General features: G+C 43.5%; 2 protein-coding genes across 3 annotated transcripts in view; one reads left to right on the top strand and one right to left on the bottom strand.

Annotated features, from left to right (window-relative positions):
- Positions 1-19,171, top strand: part of ITGA4 (integrin subunit alpha 4) — a 54,343-nt gene extending 35,172 nt beyond the window's left edge. Inside the window, exons 18-29 of one of the 2 annotated variants that reach the window (XR_014168638.1) lie at positions 729-879; positions 1,118-1,216; positions 3,087-3,166; positions 3,550-3,639; positions 5,582-5,672; positions 6,919-7,026; positions 10,839-10,958; positions 13,239-13,358; positions 15,418-15,516; positions 15,929-16,048; positions 17,220-18,004; positions 18,229-19,171. Coding sequence is in view for 1 of the 2 variants with exons in the window: in XM_081912665.1 (XP_081768791.1) it covers positions 729-879; positions 1,118-1,216; positions 3,087-3,166; positions 3,550-3,639; positions 5,582-5,672; positions 6,919-7,026; positions 10,839-10,958; positions 13,239-13,358; positions 15,418-15,516; positions 15,929-16,048; positions 17,220-17,327 (1,186 nt within the window). In the remaining variant the exon portion in view is untranslated. Of the gene's footprint in view, positions 1-728; positions 880-1,117; positions 1,217-3,086; positions 3,167-3,549; positions 3,640-5,581; positions 5,673-6,918; positions 7,027-10,838; positions 10,959-13,238; positions 13,359-15,417; positions 15,517-15,928; positions 16,049-17,219 lie in introns of both variants that reach the window. The other variant, XM_081912665.1, reaches the window with a different exon arrangement.
- CERKL (CERK like autophagy regulator) overlaps positions 18,776-22,225 on the bottom strand; it is a 35,685-nt gene continuing 32,235 nt past the window's right edge. The window contains exons 12-13 of the mRNA XM_081927556.1: positions 21,588-21,760; positions 18,776-20,091 (exon numbers count right to left, since the gene is read on the bottom strand). Of these exons, the coding sequence (XP_081783682.1) occupies positions 20,010-20,091; positions 21,588-21,760 (255 nt within the window). The 3' untranslated portion in view covers positions 18,776-20,009. The remainder of the gene's footprint in view (positions 20,092-21,587; positions 21,761-22,225) is intronic.

Below are 22,225 nucleotides of genomic sequence, written 5' to 3'. Positions count from 1 at the left end.
CTTCATCAGATCTCTTTGGTCCTTCTTTGTGCAAAATCCTGTTGTAATTTTTTTTGTCACCACTCGGCAAAATGACATAAGCCCTGCCCAGGTGTTAGCTGTTCACGTCCAAGGGACAACTGCCTGGCCAGGTGTCCTGATTGTGTGAAAGCCCCTACGTGTGGTAAGGAGCTGATCAGTTGGGCTTTCTTGACAGGCAACACTGCACTGACACGCAGCTGTTGAAAAGAGGACATGACATTGGAGAACGGGGCTAAATGTGTGGGCAACAGACAGCTAAGGTGTCCTGGAGGGAGAACCATATGATGGCAGGGAGAACCAGCAAAAGTGATCAAATCCCATTTTTGTACAGGGCAGGTGCTTTCTGAACCCACAGGCCTAAACATCCTGAAGTAGTCTTGTGTAGCAGATTTATTTTGGAAGAGTTGGTTTACTCTCCTAGGAGAAAATAGCAGTTCTTCCAGTGGAGTTATTTCCCAGCTGTGAGCTTATAATAGCAGAACGGGACCTTGTGATCCTCCAGATGATGCTAGACTCCAACTCCCAGCCTTCCCAGCCAGCATGGCCAAAGGTCAAGGGTTGATGGCAGTTGGGATCCCAGCAACATCTGGGGAGGGACACAGGCTTCCTGTGTATGGCTTGGGGCTTTAGAGGAAAGCCTGAGCATTTCTCTTGTACTTGAGTAACATTTGAAATTAAGTCAAAAGCAATCTTTTCATTTCCAACAGGCCCCATGAAAAGAAGCCCTACCTTGTGGTGGGAAGTACGAGGGTACTGATGTTGAATGTTACCTTGTACAATGCTGGCGATGATGCCTATACAACCGCCCTCCATATCCAGCTCCCCAAAGGGCTTTATTTCACCAAAATTCTACAGCAGGTAAGAAAGGAGGGGGTCAGTTTTCATCAGAAAAATAATAAACACACCCAGCACCAGTCTCTATCCAGACTTGAGCGACCAATGGCTTCTTTCTCCAAAAATGTAATGATATCCCATTGCAGCTCTCCATTACCTTGTTGCGTTGGTCTCTCAGAACATGGTTGTTGTTTTTTAATATGTACTTTTGCAAAACATCCATATTCCTTTGTCAGCTGCTTCTTATACATTGTTACCACAGGAGGAAGCCCAAATACATTGTGAAGTGTCAGAAACAGAAAGTCATGCGGTGAGACTTGACTGCAGTGTGGGGCATTTATATGTAGATCACCGGTCAAAGGTAATATTAAATATCAACTTTTTAAATTTTTTTTTTTACTTTCTTTGGCATCATTTACATTGGGGTGGGGAACTTATGACACTCCAGATGAAGTTGGACTAAAACTCCCATTATATCCCTGACTGGCCATGCTGACTGGAGCTAACTTACACCAAAGAACACACCTTATGTCCCATGGCAATTGAATAGACTCGTGCATGTGTTTTTCTTAACTGCCCTTTTGATGATTAACAAATAGCCTTGCAGTTAGGATCTGTGTCAGCACACATTTGAAAATAGAATCATAGACATGGAAGGGACCACTGGGATCACCCAACCCCCTGCGATGCAGGAATATTTTACCCAACATGAGGTTTGAACCCACAACCCTGAGATTAAGAGTCTCATGCTCTACTATCTGAGCTATCCCAGAGCTCACACCTCTCTGGAAGCAGAGTTCTTTGGAGAACTAAAAACTGTAGACAAGCTGGCAATGTCGAAATGAAGAATTAATAGGTGACAAGCATGGCAGTCAATAGGATTCTGCCAGCATATGTAGTACTTTGGGGATTGTTTGCCAGGGAGATTCTTCAGCTATTTTGGCCTGAGGGCTTCACTCACCCTTGCCCAAACCTCTCCCAGGGCCAAGGGCCAGTGGTGGCTGTGATCAGAAGTGGGTGTGGCCACTCCACAACACACTCTTGAAGACACACCACATGTTACACACTCAGCTCACACACATTACATGGGCATGCGCACACAGAGGTGTGTGGACAGGCACAAAGGCTCCCCTAGCATCTCAACTATATTGTGCACATCAGCAGAACAGAAGTGGAGTTTTCCTCCTCCTCACGTTCCTAGGCTGGGTAGGTAAAGGTAAAGGTAAAGGGACCCCTGACCATTAGGTCCAGTCATGACTGACTCTGGGGTTGTGGCGCTCATCTCGCTTTATTGGCTGAGGGAGCTGGCATACAGCTTCCGGGTCATGTGGCCAGCATGACTAAGCTGCTTTTGGCAAACCAGAGCAGCACACAGAAACGCCATTTACCTTCCCGCCGGAGCGGTACCTATTTATCTACTTGCACTTTGATGTGCTTTCAAACTGCTAGGTTGGCAGGAGCAGGGACCAAACAACGGAGCTCACCCCATTGTGGGGATTTGAACCGCTGACCTTCTGATCGGCAATTCCTAGCCTCAGTGGTTTATCCCAGTGCCACCCGCATCCCAGGTTGGGTAGAGAAGTTTAAAACAGTAGCCACAATGTTGTCCCCTCACCCAGCCCAATTTGCCATCAGCAGCAGTGCTGAACGAAGTACCTCCCGCTTCTCAGTGCTGTCTCTCAGAGTTGATTGGAGTGCTCTGCTGTTTCCAGAGACCTTGGCCATTACCAGCACTTGGGAAACAGCTGAACAAATCATTTCTCTGAGCGCCCCCATCTTTTTTCAGTAGCAGCAGGAAGAGGAGAGAGAGGCATTCAGCACTGCTTCCAGTGGTGAAATGGGTGCTGGTGGTGGGGCAGTAAAAACAAAAGCAAGAAAACCCTCTGCAGGCCAGTTCTGGTCCAAAATGTGGTAGCTTACCACTCCTGGTTTACTGTGTGTTGTGTACTTGATCAAATAGGTACTTGGAACGGATGAGCCACAAAAATGGACAGCAAGTCAGACTGAAGATAACAATTATTCTAAGCACACTTACTAGGAAACGAATCCAGTAGTACCCATTTCCCAGCGGGTGCATTGAAGACTGGGCTGATGATTAAATGAGTTACAAAGGCAGCATGCAGTTCAAACGCCAATAATATAATTTCTACTGATATTACTAATATCGTATGCTTGATGATAGAATACAGATGCATTCGTTTAAACCCTAAAGCATTTCATTTACTCCACAGATGGATTTCAGTTTTGGGTTGGATGCAAGCTCGCTTAGCAGGGCAGGAGACGACCTCAGCATCAGCATTAACGCAAGCTGGTAAGTGCTGTTTGCTACAGATTGCCCTTTTAGACTAATATTGTCTCTGCATTTGAATGACAGAACTGGGAATTATACAAGGAGTTGCTGAAGCATGGAAAGTATATATTACATAATGTGCAAAAGTCCTAACAGAAATCAAATAAAACCTGTTTTTAGTGGTTTGGTTGCAAAAATAAGACTTTAGGTAAATTGCAGTGGAAATGTGCTTAACTCTTTCACTCAGACCAATAGGACTTCTTGGGTTGGCTCATGCTTGGGTTGGCTCATGCTCTTTCTTAGTGATACTAAGTGTGCAGTTCAGAAAATTTTATCTAACCAAATCTGATCTTGTGTGTTGTACATGTGTTGTGATACACTGTAATCTTTGTTTCCTCCCGCAGTGAAAATGAACTGGGCGCTGACATATTGTTGGATAACAGCCTAATTTTAACATTGCCTCAGAAGCATGAGGTTGAGCTGAGTGTTCATGGGTAAGCTAATGAATGTTCAAGTGTGTATCTAGAGCTGATATTGAACTGCTGCAATCAGGGTTTTGAGGAAGACAGCATGAACCCTTTCTAGAGTCCAGCAGGTTTTTGGATAAGGTGGTTTAAACCACCTTCATATTTGTGGGAGCAAAATATGAATCCCTGTGGCCCATGTGTGAGGGCTGAATAACAAAATGATTGGCTGGGTGCCTGGATTCATAATGTGGGGCTCAACTGACTCTTCAGCAGGAGAGAGTCCCAATGGGCAGAATTTAAACTCACAAAGTCAAGCAGCACAGTGAAGCCTAAGGAGTATAGGCTGTTAAACCTTTGGCATAACCCATTTAGTCTACTTGCAAAGCGCTCCTCTATTTCTACCCCTCTTGCAGTGAGCAAACCACACAGTGTTAAGTAAGTTTTAAAATGCTTTACTTATAGATTCAAAGGTCTCGTTTGTGAATTTATCTAAGCAGAAGCAAGGAGAACATGGGCAGAATACCCTTGGGTAGAAAATGCAGAAATATGGTTTCAAACATGTATTCTAAGCTTGGAACAAAGCTTTGCCATATCTGCCTTGGTCAGTTACATGGCACAGAGAAAGAAGGAACAAGAAGAGACTTCGCTTCCTCTCTCATCAGAGAACAGGGAGCATGACTTAACTGAGTCTATGAACCCCTTCATGTACTGAGTCTTAACCCCTTCATGTGCTAACTAGTTCTTATGCATAGTTCTGTTTGACTTCCATCTCCCACATCATTTCCATGCCTTTAGGATTTCACTGTCAGTGTTTCTGCAATCTTTTCATGGCTTAGAAACTCTCAGAAGAGCTTAGAATATTGAGCTATTTGGGAGACGGGGTACTCTTAACAAACAAGGGCAGATGGGTGACGGAATGCAGTTGAAACAGGAAGCCTCTCTAGGTAAAGAGAGACCAGAGGGTTTCTGAAAGGGAAGAGAGACAGGATGGTAGAACATCCAGAACGGCCCCACTTCAGTCACTGGCATCTCCAGGTTGGGCAGGAAAAGAATTCTCTTTGAAATCCTAGAGAGGCACCACCATCCAGTGTAGAGAATGGTGGCTTACCCCCTTTCCCGTGTGGGGCAGAAGTTGCGGCCCCTTGCATTCTGTGGCCATCCATGCTAGCCATGGCACATGTGTCCAGCTGGCAATTTAGGGGATTTCCCCGGCTGCAGAGTGGGCTTGCCTGCCAAAAAACTAAGTTTAAACGGGCAGTCGGAGCCCCCCTCAATTGGTCAGTGCCTCACTGGCTGAGCGGGATTGCCTCCTTGCCTACCCAGTCAGCAAGCAGTGCATAAACACCAGCTGTGCCTGACTCCCTCAGCACAGTTGGCAGAAGAGCCTGCCATCCTAGAGTTGGAGACCCTGTTATACTTGCCTCTTGCAGGCAGCTAAAGGTAAAGGGACCCCTGACCGTTAGGTCCAGTCGTGGCCGACTCTGGGGTTGCAGTGCTCATCTCGCTTTATTGGCCAAGGGAGCCGGCGTACAGCTTCCGGGTCATGTGGCCAGCATGACTAAGCCGCTTCTGGCGAACCAGAGCAGCGCACAGAAACGCTGTTTACCTTCCCGCCGGAGCGGTACCTATTTATCTACTTGCACTTTGACATGATTTCGAACTGCTAGGTTGGCAGGAGCAGGGACTGAGCAATGGGAGATCACCCCGTCGAGGGGATTCGAACTGCCAACCTTCTGATAGGCAAGTCCTAGGCTCTGTGGTTTAACCCACAGCACCACCCGCGTCCCTATTGCAGGCAGCTACTATAACTAGAATTAGGCTGCCTGTGAGCTGACTTCCATTTTGATGACCTGGGATTCCAGATGTGTAGCAAACAGTACTTAAGGAAGCTAATTGACAATGGATGCACTGGTAATGATTTCATCAAGATTTATTTTCAATCCTTTCTTTTGGGAAACTCTTTTTGTAGATCTGTATCTCCATCATCATTTGTTTATGGACCCAGTGAGGAAAATTCACCAGTTACCTGCATAAAGGAGACGATAAACTTCACTTTCCATGTAAGAGATATTTCTTACAGACACATTTTCTGTTCTAGGCGCTTTCGAAAAGTGAATTAAATGAAATTTATCACTTCATGGGGAGCGGGGGGCTTTTCCTTGTAGGTTAAGCTGATTTCAATAAAGCTAGACACTCTCTGAGCCAGTAAGGCTATACCTGCAGTGCCTCTTTCAATTATATCTCCTTGGACTATTCTTGGAACACAATTCCTTCAATAGTTCCCCAGATGAAAAATTAACTGTTCTGTCAAAAGTTGCTTTCTAAGGTTAAGTAATAAAAACATGCAGTTTTGCCATTATTCCAGTTACAAATATGATGGTTGAAAAGGCCACATTTGCACTGAGCAAAACACAGAAGAATTCTGCAGGGGGGAGCTTAAAAGGGGTGTGTGGACTCCTTTATAGCCCCAGAATAATTTAATTCTGAGATAGCGAGAAAAATAGAATGTATATTGTGATGAGACGGGTTATAGGCCTTGCACCATGAGAGGGAAGAGAGGCAAACCAGCCAAACCTCTTCCTGCTCACTACTGCCACTAAGTGGATCTCTGCTCACCCCTTCCCAGCTCTTTAACCCTTTGGATTTTTAACAGGCCCAACCTTAACTTCCTACACCGAGTAGAGTAGTATTAAGCATAGGGTGCATTTATTGAATTTTGTGCTACCCTTCTTCCCAAAGGCCACTTCCTGAAAAGGTGGCTTTCTGGTTTACAGGGGCAAACTCTTTTTAAATGTCCATTGGGGACAGGGGAAAAACATTGTCCACAAGGCCACAATGGAGACATTAAAGAATTTAATGTAGCTGTGTTGTGACAGTAGTGTGTCCATTGCACCTCCTATTTTTTCTCCATACAAAAAGAAGTCCAGAGCAGTAGGTACAGAATGCTGACTGGCTGTTGTGGGAGGGAGGAAAACTGGGGGGGGGGGGGCAGAGTAGCTGGAATCCTGAACAGCATTTTCAAACAGCAACATTTTGTCGCAGGCCGCTACTCCTACTTGTATAATCTCTGATCATCATTTCTACTTCAAATTTACCTCATCTCTGGAAGTCTTATGATTGCTCACCTCCTTTAAAAATGATTTGAAACGTAAGAGATATAAGCCTTTTAATATAAAACCTGGATACGTGAACATATCTTTCAAATGTTTGTGTTTCAGAGAGCAAAAACAGCAGGTATTATATAAGTCTGGTTTGATTTCCAGTTTCAGATGAGATTCTACCATAATTGTGTTCTTTACTCCTTAGGTCAGCAATCTGGGACTAAGTATGGCTCCTGGTGTAAGCCTGGTGATACAGATACCCAATTCTTTTGTTCCTAGAGAAATCAAGTTGTTTAATATTCTGGATGTCCAGGTATGCCTGGTTTACTCTATGTATGGCAAGTAGGAAGGTTGTATCAAAGCAGTAAAATACTGAGCAGTTTGCAGCTGTGTAACCAGTAGGGATTGCTGTGTCACACAAGACACCTTTCATGTCAGCTGTACAGGTGCAAAGATCTGCATGTGTCAGACATCCTGAGTCATCCAGTTGTCTCCATCCACTTTGTGTCCTTTCCATAGCCATAAAACACAGCTTGGTAAATAGTTGTTTAAAATCCCACCAGTAAGGACTGAAAATTCTCCTCCAGCTGCCTCATCCCTATTAGCTGCTGTGGCACGTTGTTGTTGTTTAGTCGTTTAGTCGTGTCCGACTCTTCGTGACCCCATGGACCAGAGAACGCCAGGCACCTCTGTCCTCCACTGCCTCCCGCAGTTTGGTCAAACTCATGCTGGTAACCTCGAAAACACTATCCAACTATCTCGTCCTCTGCCGTCCCCTTCTCCTTGTGCCCTCCATCTTTCCCAACATCAGGGTCTTCTCCAGGGAGTCTTCTCTTCTCATGAGGTGGCCAAAGTACTGGAGCCTCAGCTTCACAATCTGTCCTTCCAGTGAGCACTCAGGATTGATTTCCTTCAGTATGGAGAGGTTTGATCTTCTTGCAGTCCATGGGACTCTCAAGAGTCTCCTCCAGCACCATAATTCAAAAGCATCAATTCTTCGGTGATCAGCCTTCTTTATGGTCCAGCTCTCACTTCCATACATCACTACTGCGAAAACCATAGCTTTAACTATACGAACCTTTGTTGGCAAGGTGATGTCTCTACTTCTCAAGATGCTGTCTAGGCCTGTCATTGCCCTTCTCCCAAGAAGCAGGCGTCTTTTAATTTCGTGGCTGCTGTCACCATCTGCAGTGATCATTGAGCCCAAGAAAGTAAAATCTCTCACTATCTCCATTTCTTCCCCTTCTATTTGCCAGGAGGTGATGGGACCAGTGGCCATGAACTTCGTTTTTTTGATGTTGAGCTTCAGACCATATTTTGCGCTCTCCTCTTTCACCCTCATTAAAAGGTTCTTTAATTCCTCCTCACTTTCTGCCATCAAGGTTGTGTCATCTGCATATCTGAGGTTGTTGATATTTCTTCCGGCAATCTTAATTCCGGCTAGGGATTCATCCAGCCCAGCCTTTCGCATGATGAATTCTGCATATAAGTTAAATAAGCAGGGAGACAAAATACAGCCTTGTCGTACTCCTTTCCCAATTTTGAACCAATCAGTTGTTCCATATCCAGTTCTAACTGTAGCTTCTTGTCCCACATAGAGATTTCTCAGGAGACAAATGAGGTGATCTGGCACTCCCATTTCTTTAAGAACTTGCCATAGTTTGCCGTGGTCGACACAGTCAAAGGCTTTTGCATAGTCAATGAAGCAGAAGTAGATGTCTTTCTGGAACTCTCTAGCTTTCTCCATAATCCAGCGCATGTTTGCAATTTGGTCTCTGGTTCCTCTGCCTCTTCTAAATCCAGCTTGCACTTCTGGGAGTTCTCAGTCCACATACTGCTTGAGCCTTCCTTGTAGAATTTTAAGCATAACCTTGCTAGCGTGTGAAATGAGTGCAATTGTGTGGTAGTTGGAGCATTCTTTGGCACTGCCCTTCTTTGGGATTGGGATGTAGACTGATCTTCTCCAATCTTCTGGCCACTGCTGAGTTTTCCAAACTTGCTGGCATATTGAGTGTAGCACCTTAACAGCATCATCTTTTAAAATTTTAAATAGTTCAGCTGGAATACCATCACTTCCACTGGCCTTGTTATTTGCAGTGCTTTCTAAGGCCCATTTGACTTCACTTTCCAGGATGTCTGGCTCAAGGTCAGCAACCACACTACCTGGGGTATACGAGACATCCATTTCTTTCTGGTATAATTCCTCTGTGTATTCTTGCCACCTCTTCTTGATGTCTTCTGCTTCTGTTAGGTCCTTTCCACTTTTGTCCTTTATTATGGAAATCTTTGTACGAAATGTTCCTTTCATATCTCCAATTTTCTTGAACAGATCTCTGGTTCTTCCCATTCTATTGCTTTCCTCTATTTCTTTGCACTGCTCGTTTAAGAAGGTCTTCTTGTCTCTCCTTGCTATTCTTTGGAAATCTGCATTCAATTTCCTGTATCTTTCACCATCTCCCTCGCATTTTGCTTGCCTTCTCTCCCCCGCTATTTGTAAGGCCTCATTGGACAGCCACTTTGCTTTCTTGCATTTCCTTTTCATTGGGATGGTTTTCGTTGCTGCCTCCTGTATAATGTTACGAGCCTCCATCCATAGTTCTTCAGGCATTCTGTCCACCAAATCTAAATCCTTAAACCTGTTCCTCACTTCCACTGTGTATTCATAAGGGATTTGACTTAGATTGTATCTTACCGGCCCAGTGGTTTTTCCTACTTTCTTCAGTTTAAGCTTGAATTTTGCTATAAGAAGCTGATGATCTGAGCCACAGTCAGCTCCAGGTCTTGTTTTTGCTGACTGTATAGAGCTTCTCCATCTTTGGCTGCAGAGAATATAATCAATCTGATTTCGATGCTGCCCATCTGGTGATGTCCATGTGTAGAGTCGTCTCTTGTGTTGTTGGAAAAGTGTGTTTGTGATGACCAGCTTGTTCTCTTGACAGAACTCTATTAGCCTTTGCCCTGCTTTGTTTTGATCTCCAAGGCCAAACTTGCCAGTTGTTCCTTTTATCTCTTGACTCCCTACTTTAGCATTCCAATCCCCTATAATGAGAAGAACATCCTTCTTTGGTGTCACTTCTATAAGGTCTTGTAAGTCTTCATAGAATTGGTCAATTTCAGTTTCTTCAGCACAAGTAGTTGGTGCATAAACTTGGATTACTGTGATGTTAAAAGGTCTGCCTTGGATTCGTATCGAGATCATTCTATCATTTTTGAGATTGCATCCCAGTACAGCTTTCGCCACTCTTTTGTTGACTATGAGGGCCACTCCATTTCTTTTACGGGTTTCTTGCCCACAGTAGTAGATATGATGGTCATCCGAACTGAATTCACCCATTCCCGTCCATTTTAGTTCACTGATGCCCAGGATGTCAATATTTATTCTTGCCATCTCATTTTTGACCACCTCCAACTTACCCAGGTTCATGGTTCTTACATTCCAGGTTCCTATGCAATATTTTTCTTTACAGCATTGGACTTTCCTTTCGCTTCCAGGCATATCCGCAACTGAGCGTCCTTTCGGCTTTGGCCCAGCCGCTTCATCAGCTCTGGATCTACTTGTACTTGCCCTCCGCTCTTCCCCAGTAGCATGTGCTGTGGCACAGAGCCTACATATCAGCTAGTTTGGCCCTACATTTATTTAGAAACCCACCCACCCTCCCTTCAGCATAGTTTGAGGAAAAAATGCGGCAAATTTAGCCATGGATAATGGTTATACACTGGACCCATTCTCTCTCTCTCTTCCCAAAGCTATCTGTACTAAAACCTATGCTTTAGTTGAGATTCCTCCATTGCAGAGAGTTGGACTGGATGACCCTCTGGGTCCCTTCCAACTCTACAATTCCATGATTCTATTATTTAAAGGACTATTAAAAACAATGTGGTTTACTCCAACGAGTTCAGTAGGGTTTATCAGCAGACAGGGATGGGACTGCAGCTTAAATGTGTTTATAGAGTAAAGGTTTGCACAAGGGGCAGTAATTCAGCTCAGAGAAGGCCTATTGGAATAAATGAATATGTTGGCCGTGTCCATTAATGTCAGTGAGTCTACTCTTGAGTAGGACTAGTGTGGAATAGCACCCAAGGTTCAGAAACTACAATCTAATTTTGCTTTTGTTCCTTTTTTAGACAACTGATGGAAACTGTACATACAAGAAGTATATAAGAGACTGCACTCTGCCGGAGACAAATGGAAATATATTGCACGATCTCATTACATTCTTTACGAAGCTTGATAAGAGGGGGCTGGTAATTTCTTGACTTTATTCAATCAATTTTGTTAGAGAGATGGGTTTGAATCCAGAATGTCCATGAGCAGAATCCATTCATGGGATGCTACCAATGGAAGAGGAAGACATTGTCTCTTGCATCCCAGTAGCCCCTTTAAGGCTGTTGTAGAAGATTTGAGGAAGGGGCTGCAGAGGGGAGGGGGAATTGGTAAAAATACCGTATTTTTCGCTCTATAAGACGCGCCAGACCACAAGACACACCTAGTTTTTGGAGGAGGAAATCAAGAAAAAAAATAATTCTGAACCTCAGAAGCCAGAACAGCAAGAGGGATCGCTACGCAGTGAAAGCAGCGATCCCTCTTGCTGTTCTGGCTTCTGGGATAGCTGTGCAGCCTGCATTTGCTCCATAAGATGCACACACATTTCCCCTTACTTTTTAGGAGGGAAAAAGTGAGTCTTATAGAGCAAAAAAATACGGTAATTTCCCACCATGTTCCTCCTTTCCTGGATCTCAGTCCCTTCTATTTGCAGGAGGGGACACTCTGGATCCAACCCATTATGACTTCCTATTCCACACTTTTATATTGCATGTTCATATTAACTAGATGAGCAGATTTTGGTATCAGAAAACTGGGTTTGATCATGTATGGAAGAAAGAGGTGTTTCCGTGCGCTGCTCTGGTTCACCAGAAGTGGCCATACTGGCCACATGACCCAGAAACTGTCTGCAGACAAACGGTGGCTCCCTCGGCCTATAGAGTGAGATGAGCGCCGCAACCCCAGAGTCGTCCGCAACTGGACCTAATGGTCAGGGGTACCTTTACCTTTAACCTTTTGTGACACCTTTTTTCTTTTTTTTAAAGGAAGGTGTAATCAACACATAAACAAGTTTTTAAAATCATTGGTTGCTGATTTCTGCATGTTTTGCTTTTTGCATTTAAGTGGTTTTTAAAGCTGCAGGCCTGCCAGCCACTTTGGCTATATAAACATACTGAAAACCCCCGTCATATTTAGGGCTTTAGTAACTGCCATGTAGGGACTTGCCATAATATCTAAAATCATGTTGCTGTCCATATGTTCCCTCTTTATCCTCTAAAATTAACAACCCTCCAGCTATCTGCAGTAGCTGGCAATGGCAGGAAGGCAGGTCTATGTCTCTCTTGACAATAGTCCTTAAAATGCTGTAGCAAGGGAGTCTGGGTAGTCTTGGCTCATCAGCTGCCTGTCTGGAAACCCCCCTGTGTGGCTATGCTGTTTCCAATCCCTGCATCCACAACTTAACAGTACCCATGCTTTTAGCTTCCTCAGTGAATGTGATGGGTCTGGTTCCCACCTCTGGTGCAAAGCGAAGGAAGCACTCAAACTCCATGTAGCCAAGTTTCCCTACATGGCCAAACAGTAAATGCAATGTATCTACCATAAATGGATTGGCATTTGCAATATTCATTAAACTGGTGTTTCAAAATTGAGCTAACACTGGGGCATCCGTATCTGAGGCACTTTTGGCATAGCCCCTGGTGCTTCAGAAATGTTTTGTGAGAAAGATCAGAAAGTTGGTATCTAAATCAGCCCAACTATGGTTAAGAAATCACACTGCCTCTTCTTCCATGTGTAAGTTCCCCACTTCTCCCCTTTAAGGAGGTGTAATCAGAATATCAGAATATGTAAACCAACTTTTATAACTTTGGTTGCAAACTTTGCTTCAAAGCTAACCATGGTTAGCTCCAGGGGAGGGGGAGAGGAATGTGTGTTGTATTCAGTCTCCAAACCACAATTTTAGGAGATGGAGAACCTTAAGTGTGGATGAGGCCTTCATCAGAAGTTTACCAAAACACTGAAATCCCTGGGAAGGAGGGAAGCTTAGTGGTAAAGCATCTGCTCTGCAAGCAGAAGGTCCCATGTTCAACCCCATCACCATCAGATAGGACTAGGAGAAAGCCCAGCTTTGTGGGAAGATAAAAATGACAAAACCACATTTGTGGATGCATCTAAAAAAGCTATATTCTAGCAAGCTAGCAAGAGAAATAGTGCGGAAAGATTTAGAACAATGAACAACATTACTGGTAGCCGTTTATGAGAAACAGCATAAGCAGGCAAGTCCTTGCTGAAACTTTTCCAAGCAAGCTCCAGAGTAACAGAAGCAGAAAGAATTATAGCCTCCAAATGTCTCTGAAACTGTGACAATCGCTCAGAGAAACTTGTTAATCCCTGCATAAGGCTGGTCAGTTTAATTTTTTTTTTTTTTTAAAAATAGCTGTGTATAAGTTGCATCTCATACAATTTTTCTCTTTCTTCTGAAGTACTGTATGAAAGATGACTCACTCTGTTTGCAAATATTTTGCAATTTTGGAAACATGGAAAACGGGAAAGAAGCAACTGTTCACGTTCAGCTGGAAGCAACTCCTTCAGTGTTGAATATGGTAAATATTTTCATCTTTGAATAATCGTAATTAAATGCATGTACCCAAGGGTCAGAAGCCTCACAAAGAGCAAAATCCATTAATGGTTTTGTGCTTATTAGACTCACTAATTTCAGTGGCAGGGACCGGATATCCCCAGCCGATGTGGACAGACTCCTCCGAGCTGGAAAGCCCACCACCTGTCCTCTTGACCCGTGCCCGTCTTGGCTGATTAGAGCGTGTCCAGACGAGGTGCGGGTCCTCCTGGGGGATATCATCAATTTGTCCCTTGGCACGGGGACATTCCCAGGGGAACTGAAGGAGGCAGTGGTGCGCCCGCTCTTAAAGAAAACATCATTAGATCCTTTAGATCTATCCAATTACCGCCCGGTTTCGAATCTTCCGTTCCTGGGTAAGGTGATTGAGAGAGCGGTTGCTGAACAGCTTGGTGGGTTTCTGGATGAAACATCGGCTCTGGATCCATTCCAGTCCGGCTTCCGCGCTGGTCATGGGACCGAGACGGCTCTGGTTGCCCTAACAGATGATCTTCGTAGACAGCTGGATCAAGGCGGGTCGGGGCTGCTGATTCTTCTAGATTTGTCAGCAGCTTTTGACATGGTCGATCACGAACTTCTGGACCACCGCCTTGCCGACGTGGGGATCCAGGGCACAGTCCTTCAATGGCTGCGCTCGTTTCTCTCTGGTCGGGGACAGAGGGTGGCGCTTGGGGGGGAATTGTCATCGCGCCACTCCTTGGTGTGTGGAGTGCCTCAGGGTGCGATTCTCTCCCCGATGCTTTTTAACATCTTTATGCGCCCCCTCGCCCAGCTTGTCCGGAGTTTCGGGCTGGGCTGCCATCAGTATGCTGATGACACCCAACTCTATCTGTTGATGGATGGCCATCCTGACTCGGCCCCAGACACACTGATCAGATGCTTGGAAGCTGTGGCTGGATGGTTACGTGGGAGCCGGTTGAAGTTAAATCCTTCGAAGACAGAGGTCCTCTGGCTGGGACGGGATGATATGGGACTGAGGGGGCAGCTCCCATCTCTTGCGGGGGTGCAATTAGTGCCAGCACCGTCCGTTAAGAGTTTGGGTGTAATCTTCGATACCTCCCTCTCCATGGAGGCGCAGATTGCAGCTATTACAAAGGCGGCATTTTTTCATCTCCGCCAAGCTAAGCAGTTGGCTCCTTACCTCTCTCGCCCTGACCTAGCTACTGTGATCCATGCGACGGTCACCTCCAGACTGGATTATTGTAACTCGCTCTACGTGGGGCTGCCCTTGAGACTGACCCAAAAACTCCAGCGGGTGCAGAATGCCGCAGCGAGACTCCTTACGGGGTCTTCGCTGCGAGATCACATTCATCCGGTGCTATACCAGCTGCACTGGCTCCCGGTGGAGTACAGGATCAGGTTTAAGGTGCTGGTTTTAACCTTCAAAGCCCTATACGGCCTAGGACCCTCGTACCTACGGGACCGCCTCTCCTGGTATGCCCCACAGAGGAACCTACGGTCTTCAAACAAAAACACCTTGAAGGTCCCAGGCCACAGAGAGGTTAGGCTGGCCTCAACTAGAGCCAGGGCCTTTTCGGCTGCGGCTCCAACCTGGTGGAATGCTCTGTCACAAGAGACAAGGGCCCTGCAGGACTTGACATCTTTCCGTAGGGCCTGCAAGACAGAGCTGTTCCGCCAGGCCTTTGGTTAGGGCGCAGCCTGACTCCCTCCTTTGGCAACCTTTACAAAACTTTATGGCTGCCATTAATCTTGATTTTAATTAATTTTTATAATGTTTTTATAATGTCGCACTATTTTGGTGTTGTTAGCCGCCCTGAGCCCGGCTTCGGCTGGGGAGGGCGGGATATAAATACAATTTATTATTATTATTATTATTATTATAAAGCATGTGCTTAATTTCTTCCTCCCTCCCGCTCAAATCCATGGGACCTGAAATGGGCTTAACATTGCCTGCATGGCCTAAGTGGATTCCTGAGCCTATATTTATAAATTCAATTTAACATTTCATGGTGTCTTTCGCGTGTTCCCTCCAAGTGGTATAAACCTATCTTTTTTAAAAACAGGATGCAGCTTCTGCACTTACATTTGAAGTAAAAGCGAGTGTTTCAGCAGATCAGAATCCTAAAGTCATTGAACTGCACAAGGACAAGCAAACTACCTATGTAAGTATTTTTAAACACAGCATTTGATTGGGGAAGCAGTATTCAGGCCAGTCACACATGAGCTTCATTCAGGTGGTCCATGATGCGTCTGTAAAAATACAATCAAAAACCACACAGCCGTTGCTACAACAGGGACAAAAATGGTTAAGTGACCCGCCAAACCCTTAGCTGTTTTCAGCTGGAAAAAAGTTCATCTGGTTGTGCTGATGGAAGTGCACCATGGTGTTTCTTCGTTCTGTGCTCCTCCTAGCTGCCGTTCCTCCTCTGGTCACTGCTGTGGATACAAAACCTGACCGTCTAATTTATACACCCTGAAGGATACAAGCCATATAAGTTTGTGTGTATGAGAAACCTGGTACAGTCTCTATAGAATCCTTGATGGTTAACTGCTGGATGTTCCTTATTTGTGCAGGTCATTCTGGAGGGACTTCATAACCAAAAACCAAAACCTAGTGTAACAATGTTGCTCATTGGACTGGGTTCACTAGTTGGAATTGCTTTGCTTTTGATTCTTGCATATATTTTATGGAAGGTAAGTACTGCAGATTTAATTCATACATCTATTTGCTTTTTGGACTGTTTCCCCCCCTAGATCTCATCACAATGGAAGAGTCACCCTTGCTTTCCTACTGCCCACAAATTTATTCTAAAGTGCAGCTTTTATACTCATTTTTCAAAGTTCTTTTTTTCATTGGAGGGAGGCCTTGGTCATTACATGGGTTGAGGAATGAGAAGTTTTTCTTCCCTGGAAAAGTTCCCACTTTTATTTCTAAAACAGTCATGGTAAGTTATCACATCTGCAGAGCCAGACTTTTGGGGTAAAGTTAGGCAACAAAGCCTTAAATTCATTTCTATCTTACTAAATAATGGCCTTTGATGAATGACAGACATTCTGCAGTTTACAGTGCCATTTGTGTTGGCACTGTTGTGATTATTTATTGGCAACTGCTGAAGAGAATACTTTCTGGAAACTCATAGTGCTACTTCCTGAACAGCCACCCCAAATTTTTCCTTTTTGTTTAAATCATGTGGCCCCTCCAGCTGTGGTTGGACTCTATGTCCCATTAGCCACAGTCAGTGGGAGTTGCAGTCCAGGAACATCTGGGGGAGGGCACACATTAGTTACAGTGTTAGAAACTTAGATATGAAAGCTAAGAGCTAAATGGCACCTTAAGCCTAGGTTATGGGCGCAACAACGGAATGTCTAGGCACACTTTTTTATAAGAATACAAAGCTGAAAATGAATGAACTGCAGCTAAAATATGTTCATTTTTCACATGGTCTACTCTAGTCCTTCCCCTGCCCACCCCCCTAATATTCTTAAGAGGGTCTCTTCTCCAGTCTTCACAGAGTAGCTGGAAGTGGAGAGGCAGAAAAAGGTCCTTTCCTTTCACTCTGCAGTTTTAATCTGAAATTTTAGGTGCAGTACTGCACCCAGAGCTCAGAAACTGCTTGCATTAATGAAATTCCCTGTTGCAAAATGTACCTAGAGCAAGGGGCGTTTTGAACACTGATTAGTTAGCTCAGCTTTGGAAGAGGACTCTGCTTACACAGACAATTGCAGTGATCAGGGCTGCTTTAATTCAGTGGAAGAGGGCTCTGTCCACACAGATAAGCGGAGATACTACTGTATAATAGAATTGTAAATTTTATTTTTTAGTTGCTAACATCTTCTTCATAGGTTCTGAAATTGTGTCTTCTAGGTTGGTTTCTTTACAAGAAAATATAAACTTCTTCCTCAAGAACAGAATGGAAGGGAAAGCTGGAGCTTTATAAACAGCAAACAAGAGGACACCAGTGACAATGATTAAAAGTTTTTCTACATGGATATATATTTTTTTAATCGAAGGCACCGTTTTCAAGAATTGACATGTCATAAATCCTTGCCATAGATATATCCAAGTGAAAAGAAAGATTTCACCTTTCTCAGCTTCCTACAATACAAATCGTAGGATGTCTGAAGAAAAATGGCAAATAAAAGCGAGACCACCAAAGATGAAGAAAAACCAGCGAAAACACTATGAAAGAGCTACTACTTGCTAAAATGAATTTTGGCCATTTGAATCATACTTGAATTAAGAGTGCATAGCTCCACTGCCCAGGGATTCAGCTGAATATATAAAAAGGAACAACATTATGAACAGGCTTGGGATGCAGCAACCAACAGTACTTTTTTATATGATTAAAAACGCAAACCCTTTTTTTCTATCTACATCAGAGCTTAAGTTATCTAATGTACATCTGCATGAAAGAGACCCTACTAAATTAATGAATTTGGTCATCTGTACAATAAGTGTATGGACTTTGTCTTTCCCGTATTATTGTGGACTTTTAGGGCTACAAACAAATAGGGCATTTTTCCAGGGCAAACCTGGACCCAAGACGCAACATGAGCACAGCTGTTTCACCCTCCTCTACACCCCAACACGTGCATGTAAAATTGATATTTGTGCCACAACACAGCATCTACTTTCTGAAGGTGACAGTGGTTTAGGAGTACAGTGGTACCTCGGTTTACTTAATTCGTTCCGGAGGTCCATTCTTAACCTGAAACTGTTCTTAACCTGAAGCACCACTTTAGCTAATGGGGCCTCCTGCTGCCGCCGCGACGCCGGAGCACAATTTCTCTTCTCATCCTGAAGCAAAGTTCTTAACCCGAGGTACTATTTCTGGGTTAGCGGAGCCTGTAACCTGAAGCGTATGTAACCCGAGGTACCACTGTAAATCCAAGCCCTGGGCCCTTTCCCTGGTGATGGTGGATTAGATTCAGCAAAGGATTTTGAGATGGCCCTATCCCCAAACTCCCTCATTTCAGGGTTTCTGCTGGCTACCCCTAACAGGAGAGGTTTCCATCTCTCCAGCATTTCAGAGGCTTGGATAGGTCTGCCCCTTATGAAACTCAAGACTGCAGGATCCTTAGCGAATAGGAGTTTCCATTCACGAGATAGCTGCCCCAACACCTATGCAGAGCTCACCTTCTGTGAACTGAAGCTGCGTGTGTTCATGCAACAAAACCATCAGAACCAGGAATCTATGATATATATATTTTTAATGTGCAGTCTTTAGATTCCAGTTTGCCAGATTTTTTTTTTTGTAGATATATCCAATCAGAGCATCCAAATTAAAATTATATTCAAGTAATTCTTCTCCCACTGACTTCTTTGATCAGGGAAATGTAGCAGTCATATTCCTTCCATTCTATTTATTTTGTTTAAGAGCAGGTTTATATAAGGAACTCTGAAATTATATTTAGAGCAGATTTTGTTGTTCAATATATTTTAATTATCATCTTTTAAAATAGGGTTCGAGACAGAGGTGAAACACTGCACTTTAACCCCCAAATCATTGTGCTGTCACAAAGTATACCTCAAAGTTTAAAACAGCATTAAACACTCTGAAACATAGCACAAAAGTGACCTGGATCTACATTTTTTACCAATTCAATGACGCACAAATATTTAGAAAGTTGTCATAATTTAACTTGCAAACAAGGATAAAAGTGTCGTTATGAAAATAACAATAAAAGTTTGCATACAAATAAGATCTGATACCATGTCAGTTCAAAATGCTCTGCCAGTTAAAAATAACTAAAGACACATATCAATTGTAACTGCTCAGAGTCCAACTTCAATAAATTCACTTTTTTGTATTTGAAGTATTTGTCAAATTATTCCAGAATACTTAGGAGGAGTAGGAATTACACTAAAATACTTACTTGGCAAAATTAGTTTTGTTGTCTTGCCCCCACCTTGAAGATTACCAGTGCAATCATATTCAATAAGAAAATCCTACTGTATTCAGGTAGATTTACTCTCAGGTAAGCATGCACAGGAATGCAGCCAAAAGGTGCAAGTACAGTTATGCTATAACATGTTTACTCAACTGTAATCGGCTCTCACAGGGCCACAATCCAAAATTAAGCATTTTTCTTAATTATTTGCATTAGGGAGGGACTGAAGATGGCATAAAGTTTAAGGGTCTTCTTAAACGCTTAATGGAACACACTTTTTTCAGCAGTACTGAAATGTGCAGAATGGTTTGCAGAACTGAAACAATGGAAGTCATAAAAAGTAATGGGAAAAGCTAGACTCACTGAGTAATGCATGGGAGCTTGGGTGAAGAATGCTACCCTGCCTAAAGTGTGCTTAGGTGAAGAGGCTTAAATGTTCTGCCTACTGCCGCTTTGAAAGGAGCAGAAAAACAGCCGCAGAACCCAATTGCCAGGGCCTCTCTCTTCTGGTGAAGGGCACACACAAACCCACATCCTCCCACACCTTCCTTACCTGTGTAGCGTATCCCTGCAGCCCCTCTCCTCAGTCTCTGAAAAATGTCAATCAAGTATATAAAAACCATTCAGTTTTCCTGCAGAAATAAGTATGCGTTGGGGATTTGCCTCATTGAAGCTTGGGTTTCAATCTGCATCAGTCATATCCTATACAACTGAGTTGTTCGATTTAGCAGCAAAATCCATAATTTCTCTTCCTAGATTGTTTCTAAAGACAGCTGCATGATCCTTTTGGATTATCCACTGCATCAACACTCTTGCCATATAGATTAATTAATCGGGGATGTACCCTGGTAATAGGAAGAAAACAGGAAATCCATTACTTGTCTGCAGTATTGCTATGGCATTTTATCGGAGCACAGATTTACACACAGGATAAACTACAGAAAATTTAAAAATCCTCTTCCTATTACAATCTAAACATTTCTCATAAAGTTACTTTCCTAGATTATGTGGGTCTGCCTTAGTGCCTGGGATATTTGTGTATGGAATTAATATGAATGGGTCATTCAAGCAGCAAGCAAGCTCGGTAAAACTGAATTGACTCTGAACTATGTACCATCACTACTAAATACAGCACAAGTGAAATTTCAAGGACAGAGATTTTGAAGTCTGTCCTTCATGTAAACCAATGTTATCAGCTAGAACTGGACTACAGCATGAATCTCATACTGGTTTCAATGGCCTGCTGAAGGTTTCGCTATGCAATCACAACAGGCACTAGAACAGAATGAAGCAAGGAAGTAAAATCCAACTGCAATTTTGTGACATTTTCTGGCCTACAGGGCTATGCGATTTGCTTAGATATGGCCTAAAGCATTTATTGAAGAGAACAATGTATCATAAATTGAAGTTGAAATGTGTCACTCAGCACTAAACTCTAGGCACACATTTCCAATGTGCATAATAAGGGATTGGTATAATGTTAAGTCTGCACTGCCCAATTCTGGCACACTGGATACGGACCTAACATCCACAGAACACAGTCTGTACCCTACAGAAATTCACATGTGGTATATCAACAACGGCAACATACAGGTGCAAGCTGGTGTGATTCGACTTCTATTTATTGTGCAAGCTCCCCCCATCCCATGTACAGTTCTAGATAAAGAAGGCAGAGGAAGGGTCACTGAGTAGGGCTCAGCCAGCAGCAGCAGGCTGGAGTCAGAAGCAAAGACCCCAGCCAAGGATCCCAATATTACCAATGTCCCAGGAAGAAGGCAAAAGTACTTTGCTTAATGGAATACAGTGGTACCTTGGTTTAAGAGCAGTCCTGTTTACAAACGATTTGGTTTAAGAACTCCCCAAAACCGGAAGTAGTGTCCCGGTTTTACCTCAGTCTAAGAATGGAATCTGAACCATGGAATCTGAACCGGTGGCGGGAGGCCTCATTAGGGAAAGCATGCCTCGGTTTAAGAATGGTTTTGGTTTAAGAACGGACTTCCGGAATGGATTAAATTTGTAAACTGAAGTACCACTGTAGTGGCTAAAGAAAGACTCATGCAGAAGCACAGTGTGGAATTCCAATATGGCATTCTGTGTGTGCACCTGCAGAGCTACAATAGCATCAGGACTGTACAGAAAATGGAGTGAAAATGCAGGGATTAAGGAGAGAACTTAACATAGTTTTTTATAAACTTGCCAATTCTCTAGTTCAGAGTCTTGAACTATAGCATACCAAACTTTAAAAAGCAGAGGAACAACAGGCATTGATTAATGGACCACTTAGGGCTTACAACAATCAATCATCAATCAATCAATCAATCAATCAATAGCATATCACTACCGGACACAAACTTCCGATGGCCATTCCATTAACTCTCCATCTATATTCCATGGGTAGTTCTTTTCTTCAGGATCTATGGAATTCAAGTTGTTTCTAGTGATGCGTTCCTTTCTAGTTCTTGATTGGACCTTGACCTCTTCAACAATGAAAGCTTCAACAAATGGAAAATTGAACTAACACACAAAAACAGAAGATACAATTTTGTAAATATAACAGGACATTCCCTCTCTCCTTATAGGATTGGTGTTACCTTATGCTTTCATTTCATTAAAGAAAAAAGATGGGGTAATAATCTCAAATGACTCCATAGAGTTTAGCTACATCTCCTTAAACATGTAGTTTTAAAAGCAAAAGAACCAAGAAAGCCTGCGTTCCCCCTGCTCTCATGTTTCCTGCCACCGATAACTCCTAAAGAGGACTTGTCTTATCCACTTCAATAAGATGAAGGAAAGCTCCTTCTTTTCCTTTGGATTTATGGCAGCAATGCATCACACTAAGCCCCACATTGCAGTTCACTTTATCAGCCAGAAGTTGTGCCCAAAGACAATGAACCTTAGTGTGGCCTTAACCTGGAGACTCAATACACTGGTCATTAATTTAGAATAGTACTTCATCCCCTGTAACTCTTGAATCCCCTG

Source organism: Podarcis melisellensis (genome assembly GCF_964234715.1).
Source record: "Podarcis melisellensis genome assembly, chromosome: 1".
Lineage (NCBI taxonomy): Eukaryota > Metazoa > Chordata > Lepidosauria > Squamata > Lacertidae > Podarcis > Podarcis melisellensis.
The sequence above is the reverse complement of the archived record's forward strand: the minus strand, read 5'-3'. Positions and strand labels throughout refer to the sequence as shown.